The 12,031-nt window shown below is 37.3% G+C and overlaps 2 protein-coding genes across 3 annotated transcripts; both read right to left on the reverse strand.

Moving 5' to 3' along the window:
* Positions 1–6: 6 nt before the first annotated feature.
* LOC111807683 (tRNAse Z TRZ4, mitochondrial-like) lies at positions 7–4,936 on the reverse strand. The gene is made up of 11 exons (XM_023693509.1): positions 4,830–4,936; positions 4,153–4,197; positions 4,000–4,054; positions 3,781–3,824; positions 3,176–3,667; positions 2,830–3,095; positions 2,598–2,745; positions 2,470–2,520; positions 1,429–1,829; positions 576–1,242; positions 7–401 (listed from the first exon to the last, which is right to left on the reverse strand). Exons 1-11 carry the CDS (start codon positions 4,902–4,904, stop codon positions 93–95), a joined length of 2,553 nt encoding a protein of 850 aa, XP_023549277.1. The 5' UTR covers positions 4,905–4,936; the 3' UTR covers positions 7–92.
* A 1,291-nt stretch (positions 4,937–6,227) lies between these two features.
* On the reverse strand, positions 6,228–11,964 carry LOC111807679 (activating signal cointegrator 1 complex subunit 1-like). 2 transcript variants are annotated; one of them, XM_023693502.1, is made up of 14 exons: positions 11,874–11,964; positions 11,454–11,502; positions 10,865–11,009; positions 10,335–10,558; positions 10,212–10,249; positions 10,055–10,134; positions 9,699–9,766; positions 8,351–8,666; positions 7,932–8,044; positions 7,781–7,846; positions 7,100–7,190; positions 6,902–6,969; positions 6,708–6,745; positions 6,228–6,587 (listed from the first exon to the last, which is right to left on the reverse strand). In XM_023693502.1, the coding sequence occupies exons 1-14, from the start codon at positions 11,897–11,899 to the stop codon at positions 6,398–6,400; spliced, it is 1,512 nt and encodes a 503-aa protein (XP_023549270.1). In that variant the 5' UTR covers positions 11,900–11,964; the 3' UTR covers positions 6,228–6,397. The 2 variants fall into 2 exon arrangements, with proteins under 2 accessions (XP_023549270.1, XP_023549271.1); XM_023693503.1 differs by lacking the exon at positions 11,454–11,502.
* Positions 11,965–12,031: the final 67 nt, after the last annotated feature.

Here is a 12,031-nt window from a genome sequence, read left to right on the forward strand (position 1 = left end):
TTCCATGAGCAAAAACAGTGACTTGAATTACAAATAAATATTGATCTTCAAAACAATGGATTAGGAAAACTAAATGTTACCTCCTAACTGTCTTAAGCCTCCAAAGTGACAATATCATCAGATTCGTCTACCATCATCTCATTTCTGAAAAGGAGTTTCAAGTAGGGAAGAACCTTAGGTAGTACTAACAAATCTGCAACATTAACACTCATCAAGTCAAATGCAATGCAGGTTTTATGCATGTGTCTCTCTTCGATCACTGGAATTTTAGGGTATCTTTGACTGAAGTGTGTAAGGACAATTCGATACGCTCCGGCCGAGTTCCCTATGTCTACAGCTTCCGAAGTTGTGCTGTGGTTTTTAGCCACGGCCTCATCCATCAAGCTGTCCTCAAAAGTGGCCTGTAACAAGACCATAAAAACTTGTTATAAGGAGTTATTCCGTCCTCTTACCATGTTATTACAGAAAGATTTGGTAACAGCATGTATCAGCTAGAATGAGGATGAAAAAGGGACAAATAGAAAGTAATTACTGTAAATATTGCGAAATTTCAATACAGGTGTTCTAAAACTTGCCTCGTGTATAAGAACCGTCGCACCACGAGATGCTTCCATCAGCTCGGGACAGGGCCGAGTGTCACCTGAGTAAACAATCTTCCACCCAGGAATCACTTTTCCATCTAAGTTAACCCTTTCAGCCGCCTTTAAGATTACACCATAAGACTGTGGACAGTGCACAACTGGGAAGCTGATTAAAGCTTCCAGACCAGCTTCATTCAGAACTTTATTCATGTATTTAAGAAGTGGCATGGCTGCATTGATATCAATTGGACTACTAGGACCCTTCCGGTAGCTCTGCATACGAGATCCCCTAACGAATAAACTTGACACGGGTTTCTTGCCTCCATCTATGTTGTTTCCGTCTGTGGAACTGATGGGACCTTCTAAGGGTGAATTATCAATTTCTGTTGCAACTTTCTGAAAAGCTTCCAATGAAGCTTGTGTTGTGTACTTACAATCAAGGAACTGCATATCTAAATCTTCTAATATTTGGTATGCATCCAAATATCTCTTGAGCTGTCTTGGCCCGATTACTAGTACAGGTTCGTGGGGAACTTCCCGCAACAGATCCCTCCGTAAAGCTAGTATTCTGGTCAGTCCTGTGTGATGATCTGCATGGATGTGAGAAATCCAAATACATCTTAGGCCCCTCACAGCAGCATCAGCACCCTCAATTCCATATCTGTAAATTAATTTGTAACAATGGCTACATGTTAGAAGGAACAGAAATTGAATTACGCGAAACGAACCTGAAGAAAGCGCAACGACAATTACCTTCTTTNAATTAATTTGTAACAATGGCTACATGTTAGTCGAACAGAAATTGAATTACACGAAACGAACCTGAAGAAAGCGCAACGACAATTACCTTCTTTTAAGCTGACCCAACGTTCCTTCACCGCAATCTAGGAGCATACTTCCTTTCGAGAAGAGATTAATGTAAATAGAACTGACATTTCTGTACTTGGATGGCTGGGACGACCCTGTACCAAGAAGAACAATTTCCAAGTCATCTCTCCTAATATTTTCCAGACAACTTGGAACATTATTCTCATTGAGCCATGGCTCTTCAACCATTGTATGGGAATCTTCAACATGAATATTCGCATTTGTTCCAGCAGAACCACTCCAAAGCTGACTAACATGATGAACAGCATCCAAAATTTCTGGTATGTCAGAATGCAGCCCATTAATAACCTCTGACAGAGATTCCTGACTAGGAATACTAGATCGATCGAATCCAAGTTGCGCATAGGGGCGCAAAGTAAACTGTTTCACAATCCACAATCAACATTAATGTTAAAGAAGTCGTATGACTAAGCCGAAAACTTGTCGTCCAACATTCAGACACAGCACACCAGAATCACTATGCATAACGAGTTGATGAAGGACAAGAAAAAAAGGATAGCGGCGCAAAGTAAACTGTTTCACAATCAACATTAATGTTAAAGAAGTTGTATCACTAAGTCGAAAATCTTGTCGTCCAACATTCAGACATACAGCACACCAGAATCACCATGCATAAAGAGTGGATGAAGGACAAGAAACAAAGGATAAGTCCATGGACGGCAAGCATATCTCATATGTCAACCTAAAGAACAACTGTGGTTTCTTATCAAATTGTCCTTTTACCACTTAACAGACCTTCTGAATTGTCGATGCATACTATATAAATATGCTAACAAACACCCAATGAAAAAAAATTCTCTCACTGGTCTACTAACTTGATGTAATACATAGTGTTTCGTTCTACTACTGCTACAGTGTCAGTGTGATGGGACCTTGACTACAAGCACACATGTTTAGAGTTAAAAATAACCAAAAAATCAACAGCAGTTTCACAGATGTACCATGCTAATCTTCAGTCAATAGTAAACACAACACACTTAGTTAATCCATCGTCTCATACCTTAAGAAGATTTTCAGCTAATGTGCTTTTGTAATGATCTGAAACTTCGATCTGGTGAAGGAAGGTCAATGGCGAAGTTAGTTTACAGCTAGAGAAACTCTAAAACGACCAAAGACATTGTGACAAACCTCAGTTGAAGCACAGGAATCTGATCCTGGGAAAGTAAGCTGCTGAGGGGACCAAAAGCCTGGGGCTGGAAATAACTGAGGGCACAAATGATTAAGCCTTGCAGCAATTTTTGCGCTGGATTTTAGAATTGGAATTGAAACGTTCTTCCTGCAGAAAAATCATGTGAAACTGGGAATTTTCTACATCTGCAAGCAAGAGCTGCAGACCCATGTTAGGAGAAAAGAGACTCACCTATCGTGCCCGGCCATGATGTGCTGAGATGACCCAAATCTTTTCACCCATTTCTGGTAATTAGGACTACCAAGGATGGATGTAGGACTTAGATGAATAACACATGTTACCACCTTACCAGTTTCGGTCTGATCGCTCAAGTCTTCATAATAAGTTTTCAGAGATTGCAAGGACATTAACTCTAACACATGAGCTTCTGTTGGACAATCAACAAGTAACACAACTGGACCAGGAACTGAGGGGCCAAGGACATCACTTGGATGAACCTAAGTCAATTGAAACCAATGGATTAATACACAGCATTTGATACGTTATAGCAGTAAAGGGGCATAGCTACTAATCCTACCATGATCTTTTGGCGATCTGACATCACTGAATTTCCAAGTTGTAATTCGCGATATTTTGGTCCAGGTTTAAGACCAAAAGAAGCTGCTTTTGATGGATCAAACTTCCCCTTAATTTCAGGAAGTTCACATACATACACTACAGACATGTCACCTGGCTTTACTGCAGATGAAGATTTGCTTGTTGAACTTCTAGCTTCAGAATCATGGTTTCTTCTCTCTTCTTGACTCCTGTTCGATTGGCCCATGTCATCCTCACTGAAGGGCTGGAACCCTCTATTTGAACTTGGATGTACCAAAATTGCTGATATCTTGACCACCTCATCGTCAACAAGGACAATGGGATCACAAAACTTACTCAATTCATGGGCTGCATCCACGTCAGAACTAAGTGCAGGTCCAAAGCTCCGTGTGTGAACCATGGCAGCATTTGGTATGAAAGACTTCATTGCATCGACTAAATACTTCAAATCAGAAGGACCCCAGACATTGACCTTCATATGAATAGCAACTACAGTATAAGTTAGAACAAACAAAACAGCTTGTTCATTTAAAATTATTTAGACTAGAATATTTTGATAGTGTATTAAGTAAATCTTATACTCACAGACATTCCGGCTTCTCCAATGCCAGCTAGAGTCAGCAGCAATCCTGCAAGTTAAATTATAAAGCTTAGGCTGTCTAACTCATATATGCAAGGAATGGAAATGTCTCAAATTCAAACTTAGTAATGTGAACTTCAATCGTAAATAATCCAATAGAATCACAAGAGCTATTCGAAAAAAGTCCAACATCATAACCATATCCAATCAACCAAGAGACGTACCAGGAAGTCCACCAGCAGTCTCTGAACAGACGCGGGAAAGGAATATGTGATCTATCTAGAGGAAGAGCAGATAAATTACCAAGGTTCAGAATCAGTTAGAGAAGAGTAAACCTGAAATTCAAGAGAAAGGATAAACCTTTTAGAATAGAATACCTTCGATAACTTAATCTTATGTTCCGTGCAGAATCGTTGCAACCCCTGTAGTGTCAATGACATAGAATGTTTTAACAGTTCAACAGGAAGTCTCAAAATACATAGTACCCAATGATGTAAAATGAATAACCATAAAACTATAACCATTTAGCTAACATTGACAGGAAGAGGTAGGAATCAACTTTTTTAGGTCTAGCTTCAAATCAGCCTAACCTTCGGTTCCTGGAACCAAGTTTTTCTTTCTCACTCACGACTTTCACAAGTCCCCCCGTTATGTACTTTTTCTTCATTGTGAGGCAAAGGGCGCCTTCTACTTCTACTTCTAACTAAAGGCGAACAGCCAGCATTGCAAGAAAATAGAGAGAAAGGGCGAAGTCAGGCTGAGGGAGGAGAAGAAAGGGTGTACCCAATAGAGACAATAGATCTCTGGAGTCAAATACAAACGTAATGTAAGCGTGACTACTGTAACTTTGATGAGAATAATCTCATGAACATCATTCAAATCGTTTAACGATCAGGAAAAACTAAAGAAGGCAGTGAAGGAGTTCAATGTTTAGCAGACGTGACAAGTTTGAAGTTAGAACACGGTATGAAACGCATCAGTTCTCTGAAAAAATACGAAGAAAACTATAGCATGTGCCTATTGGGTAGAGAAATTAACAGACCCTACTAGTTACCTCTCCAGCATTAAAAATAAATCTCTGTTTATCGAAGAAAAGCAAGACCGAAGGCGACGTATCTTGAGTGTCCATTCCAGTTCCTAGTATCTACACAAAAATAAGGTATCAAATAAGATTCAAATGGAACTTCAATGAACTGTTAAAATGAAACCCAATTCAAAAACCAAAACCGAACTCAAAAAAAAAAAAAAAAAAAAAAAAAAAAAAAAAAAAAAAAAAAAAAAAAAAAAAAAAAAAAAAAAAAAANTTCTTGGCCAAATCACCTTTATCTCTGCCCTCGGCCCTCCTCTTGTTAAACCCAAAAGACGCAGCCTCAGCCTCCTCCATAGCCACCGATTTCTCTTTCCCTTTGCTCTCTCTCAAACTACTATTGTTTCTCCGATTGAAACTTTGCGAAGGGGGGGCACCGCTGCGGCGGCGTTTTGGGGAGGAAGCGGCGAGAACGGTGAAGATAGAACGGGATTTGGGAGAGCAGAAGGAAGGGAATTTCGAAGGAGAGAGAGCGGGGAAAGAAGAGAGGAAGAGGAAGCGAAGAGTTGAAAGGTGCGGCAATGGCATTGTGTAATCTCAGGGCCTTATTTACAGGGTGGGAATCATTGAGAGAGGTTTAAGCAGGATTCTAGGAGAAGGGAGGAGAGATATGTACGGATCCGTCGGCCCCATTATCAACTCCATGTGAAGGCCCACTAATTAGGGTTTTAGGTCATTCGTAAAGCCCACTAATTTTAATTATCTCATCTTAAACTTTTTTTTTTTTTTTTTAGCTAATATTATAATTCGACTAAAGGTTGTATAGTTGCTTAATATATGAGTTATGATGTGTTGTGGAACATGTGTTTATAACATATGATAATATTTCGTAATTAACACCGTAACCATCTTCGTGATGATACTAATCGGTGGTGACTGCATGTTGATTATTCACGTTCACGACCATAGTCATCTTTAGATGGTGACAACTAATTGGTATTTATGATCACTACCGNATGTTGATTATTCACGTTCACGACCATAGTCACCTTTAGATGGTGACAACTAATTGGTATTTATGATCACTACCGTAGTCACCTTCAGGGGGTGATAACTAATTAGTGGTGGTTGGACGTTGATTATTTGCAATCACCACCATATCCACCTTTAGGTGGGGATAACTAATTGACGTCAATGGCACGTTTGTTGTTCATAATTATTACTATGGTCACTATAGGGTGATGTAAAACGTATTTGTGGAAAAGTTACCTATAGTATGTATGAGTTAGCTATCCATTAAGGTCTCTTGATTTCATTTGATCAGTCGTACAATAGAAACATAACGGTGTGGATTCCAATATTGAGTTGTATGAGCCTTATGTGAGTTCCCCAATTTCGATGACCACGAGGATGATGGATTTGACGTTCTCTGACATTCGAAATTTCTGTTAAATTAATAAAAATACTCATAACTTTGTCAGAAAAGAAGTATTGAAGAAGAACCAAGTTGAAATAACTACATAGCTAAATTCTACAAACAGAAGAAATCCTAATAACTTGAAGATTCTGCTTGGAGCTTAGTTTACAGGTAATGATCACTCAACTTGCATTTGTTCATCAGGGAAAGGAATGGAAGCGCAGCAATGGTAGTATCCGTTTTCATCAAATGCATATCTTTGAGAGAGATGAGCTTCCCGGATATGATACACACCCCACTCCTCTGACCCATACTGCTTGAAAATTTCACGAGTGTCGAACGAATCGAACTTCTTTTTCCTTTTATTTCTGAAGCATCGCGGTGTCGTAACATCAACCGCGACAGAGAGAAATCAAACAATTCAGGATTCTAAACAGAGATTTGCACATGGAAGGAACTAGAGAGAAGAGTTGAATGAAATGGTGTACCTTTTCCTATGTCTTGCATTCATAACAGTAGCGTGCAACTGAATATTGAGAATGAGGAAAAAAGAACTCTTGTAAGTAAAGGTACATCAGAAGATCACATTGTTGGATCGAATTAAATTGCGAAGTAACGAACAAAACATTTTGATATTTGAATTTTGACTTGGAATGAAGAGGATTAGAAGTTGTTAGCGTACCTTTAACTTCTGTTTTGCATCTTTCTCCAGAACAAGTCCAGCTTCAGCAAACGCATCGACAATGACTTCTAAAAACGCTCAAGAAACTCAAAGGTAAATTTCTTTTAATTACTTTTAAAAACTGGAACGAAAAGGAATCAGCGGGAATCATTTTCATAACATAAGATAATCTTTTAGATGAAACTATAAAATGGATACGACAGGCACGTAACAGTCTTCCTTCATCGTCAAGTTCTTCCACGGGAGCATAGAGAACACGAGCTTTGGCCAAAGAACCTCTCATACAATCCTGATATGACACAATCATTATTGGGAGTCAAATATTTGGAACTTCCATACTGTAGAAACACAATTTTCCTTTTTAAACAAAACTACGTAGAGGGGTGGTGCTTTGATGGACAGTCAGCTACGTTGATACAATGAAAAAATGCAAGTCGCCTAGAACATTTCTTAATCAAGAAACTAATGTCATATTTAAATATTACAATTAGGTGACACCAAGGAGATTTGAGTTCAAAACTACAAGCCTTGTACACATAACGACTACATCCGGGTCTTACTCAGACATCAATACTACACGTTATCAACTAAACTTCAGGAAACTTTCAAAAGATGCATACAGATTAGTTTGCCAAAATAACGCGAAGTATGGAGATAAATTATTAATTGTCATCATTAATTACACCACTTTCTTTATCTAGTAACTTGTTGCTACAAGATTCTAACAAAAATATAGATATTTCTAATCAGTTTGAAAGATGAATTGATCCTGAGTAGACGGCAGTTATGATTGAACTAGTACTTACATGGGAAGTGGTGTCTCTCAATAATCAATAAAAAATCACAAAAGATTTGATGGTTGAATTTAAGAGAACTCACCAATCCCTTGAGCTTAACTAGTACTGGCCTATTATCCAAGGCATCCATTATTTTAGTGGAGATACCCTGAAAGAAAAGATGTGTCATCACATTTATGCTGCACAAATGTCTAGCTAGTAAGTATAAATATCCAGCTAGTAAGTTTAATCACCCTCAAAACTTCAGAAGCAGCATCTACCCGCTCCTTGTTCCACAACTTCAACATAAGTACCGTCAGGTGAAATGTTTTAGGTTTTATAAATACTGATTTGTCAATTCCCAAGTCTGTCAAGAGAAATGTAAATCAGAAAAGTTCTTAGAAGAAAAATGAGATTAGCACTTTCCTAAAAGAATGAAAAAAGAAGAAAAAAGAAACCAAAACAAAACATACAGTTGACCATGTGTTAAACACAAGAGGTGAGTTGACATCTGCAAGCCAGGATCTCTTTACGGAATAATAGATTCGATGGAGAAAGAATGAACAAAGATGGAAATATACTTTCACTGTCATGTTAAAAAATTGGGCAGTTCCTATAGATCTATGTGAAATACATGTTTTTGGACCTTTACTATGTTCAGTAGTTATCATACCAGATGGTGTATTAGTCTTTGAAGCTTTAGGAGGATAACTGACGACAGGTATATTTATGTTCACTTTGACATGCTCCTGTTTATCATCCACTTTAAGTTCAACTGCAACATCTGGTTCTTTAACAGTATCTTGAACCTCAACTTCATTGTCTGTATTATCTTCATTAGTATCGCTGTCCTCCGCCTCATCTAAACAAGACTCAGAACTTCCTAGTATAGAGTTCTGGAAATTAATAAGCTTCTCGACTAATTCAGGGTGTATAGCCAGAGGGAGGGACACAAAATGCGAGTAATCAAGACTCGGGCTTTTAATTGCCTGCATTTCAATGTAACAAAAAAATGATCAACTGTGCATTCTACAATACTAGTAAAAAGAAGAAAAGGAAAAGTTCGAGAACAATGTCCCAAGATCTGTAGATTCATCAGAACCACAAAAGAAGAAATATTACAGAAAGAAAATGCTTTAAGAAAACAAGAACAAGGGAAAAAAAAAAGGAAAAAGAAAATGGACTCTCATCGAACCAACACCAGAGCCTCCTGCTGTGAAAATTGCTAATGAATCTTCAGTGGCAGGAAAGTTATTCAAGGCAATTAATTTGTTGGTAAATGAACTGTTTGTGCATGCCAAGAGCGTTAATGAACCTCATGATGTGAAGAATTGCCTCCCTTCGGTGAATGAGAAGACTTTGAAGGTTGCTGATGATGCAGCTTCCGTATTTAATCACACTGGTAATGGTTAGGCTTTCAAACGGTTTCTTTGGTTTTTATTGTGGAAAGAGGAGTTTCCTTGTAACATCAAGTGGAATGCAGAACCTTGTTGTTTCCTCAATGGAACTCTGGTTTTTTCTCTCAAGAAGATTTTCTGAATTATCTCAAAGATTATTGTTCTTCAGCTCCCTTTCGGATTATCTTTGCCATCAAAATCAGTTTTTTTATGGGTTTATGTAGTCAAAGCTTTTTGGTTATTTGGTCAGAGCATTTTCTATGATTTTCGAGAGCAATCTTTCTCTTTGGCTGGTTCGCTTTGATTCAGCTAGTCCTAAAGCTTCTGCACGGTGTTCTTTACCCAATCATTTTATTGGTTTCCCTCCTCAAGACATTTGTTTAATTTGGATTGCGTTTATATTTTCTAGGTAATTCTATTTTGTTTTTACATTCACTCATTTTTTAAATTTGAGTCATTTTAGCGTGATTCTCTTTCCATTTTTTCAGTGAAAAGCTTCATCTTTTGGTTAAAAAAAACACCATTAACATCAACTCATATAAAAAGGTCAGAAAATGAAGTATAAAATTGGAACAACGGAGCATAATATATTTTCTAAAACAAATATAAAAGTGGACAACTTGCCTCGTCAATTATTGATTGTATTTTTTCTGAAGCTTTGGTTACACTATCAACTGAATTACCTTCAATAACTGTAATAATTAATAAAACAGAGTTTATTCAAAAGATCAATATCAGATATCTATTCAAGATAGAATAACAAAACTATATATATGACAAGGTTTTTAATTTAGCCTTGTTGGGACAGAGAAAATTGAACTTTAAAACAACTAAATTGAGCAATTTGATCAGAAAAGCCCTCCACGAGAGAATTAAAAAGCATAGTTTGTATTTTAAAAAAGAAAGCGGAACTAAAAATAAACTAGATGTTATTTTTTGTAATTAAGCTAAATGAAATGTACCAAATTCTGAAATCTTACCAACAAATTCTTCCTTCTTAGATGATGGAATCACAATCTTGACTCCCATCTCTTCTTCAATTTTTTCCTGTGTAGATCCACTGTGGAACAATAGATGGAAAATCAATTGAGAACCCTGACCATAAATTACGACCAAATATTGAGAAATGAAATTTACCCTTTCCCTCTGACAAATCGAATTAGAGAGCTCCCTACCTGCATATTAAACATAAAAAGACTAAATTGAAGAGTAAACTCAAGAAATTGATCTGATGAAGATACTTAGCATATGCTCACTTACATCCAGTTTCACTGAAAACTTCTCACCGGAAGGCGCAGATTGACCCTCCAAGTTTGTGTCTTCACCCTTATTTGGAAACGCACTTGAACCAACACTTAGGTCAGTCACCACATTAATTTCTTCAGCCACCTCTACGACATTTTGAGCACTAACAGTACTGGTATGAATTTCTTGAACTTGACTTCCATCCTCTGACTCAACTCTATCATTCTTAACCAGCAAATCTACATCAAGAACGATTATCACCCACCAAAATTGAGGTTGTAAAAGTTGGTTACTTCAGTTTAAGAAAATTAGGTCCTCCACATACATAATTAATTCGACCGTCTAATGTGCAGCATCGATCATCATAAAATACTTAATCCAGTTGGGAGATATTCACTATTATACTTAAGATGGACAACAAAACCCATGCCTTTGCTGTAAACAAATAGCTTAAATTTGGTAACTATAGAAGCCCGCTAACTCGTTGGATGTCCCAAAGTTAAGAGCTACGACTTATATGCTTTTGTAATATAAATTCAACCTACCCTCAGAAGGGCTGGCCTGAGTACACACTGGTCTCCATGCTTGAGTGATTGTTTTGCGCTTTTTCTTCTGGTCAGCAACCCTCCGGAATTCTTTTTTACTAGCCATATTCGCATTTAGGCTCCAACCATTATAAGTATACAGTCCCTGACACATTGGAATGGAAGTCAGTTCTAGAACGACATAAGGAGTAGAAGCTATTCCACTACCAGTTTATTAGGAAGAACATCGTTTCAATATGTGCACATTCCATCACTAGTTGTCTAATCCGATTAAAACGCCATTCAACTCTAAAACTTGAGCTGATGTGATAAGGTATATCTAATCATTTTCATATTCTCTAACACTCACCTCACTTGTGAGCCAGTTAGTAAGTGACTATCAATATTAATTGGGAAGTGAATGACAATACAAGAATTTGGACATAACCATCTTTCTTTGATAACATATTAAATCATCACTAAACCCAAAACACAAAATTGATAACTTATGGTATATTCAATCATTACTTTTTTCCCCATGCTTCGATGAAACAGAAAATCAATACAACTTCAATTAACAGTTAACATAATGATCTCCAGAATGGATTACCGCCTGCTGTGGGACAAATGGACTTCTATATTTCAGGAAGCGTTCGACTCTACAAAAACAGCACAGCAGATTAAACTTAGTTATATAACGAATCTCTCAAAGACTGAACGAAAAGTTTCATCCATTGATCGAGTTTAGATGTTTCTGATTAACTAAAATTTGTCAAATATAGTCGATCAACACTTCCTATCAATCGATTGAGATTTAACTATTTGATTGGGCAGAGTTCCACTGAATTATAGATTATTTTCTGTTTCAATAGATGAAAATGAAGGCAAAAATCGGGCATTGTTAGACAAGCAGCAAGTTAAGAAATCTGTAGAATTACAAAATTTGAACTATAGATTAAGGACGGCAAGGATTTCTAGCATGCTTGTAAGACATTTCTCTGAATCCAAACAGAGTTTTTCTGAATCATACCTGAAAAGAGACCTGCAAACTATCATTCGCAACCCCTGCCTTGTCGAACGAAACTGCAGAGAGCATTCAGCACAGTGGACGATAAAGGAATTCGCACGCAGCTGGGTACTTTTACATAAATAACCTTCTCTTTTCTTTTTATTTACTTTTTACTTTTT

The sequence above is a fragment of the Cucurbita pepo genome, chromosome LG12 (genome assembly GCF_002806865.2).
Source record: "Cucurbita pepo subsp. pepo cultivar mu-cu-16 chromosome LG12, ASM280686v2, whole genome shotgun sequence".
Lineage (NCBI taxonomy): Eukaryota > Viridiplantae > Streptophyta > Magnoliopsida > Cucurbitales > Cucurbitaceae > Cucurbita > Cucurbita pepo.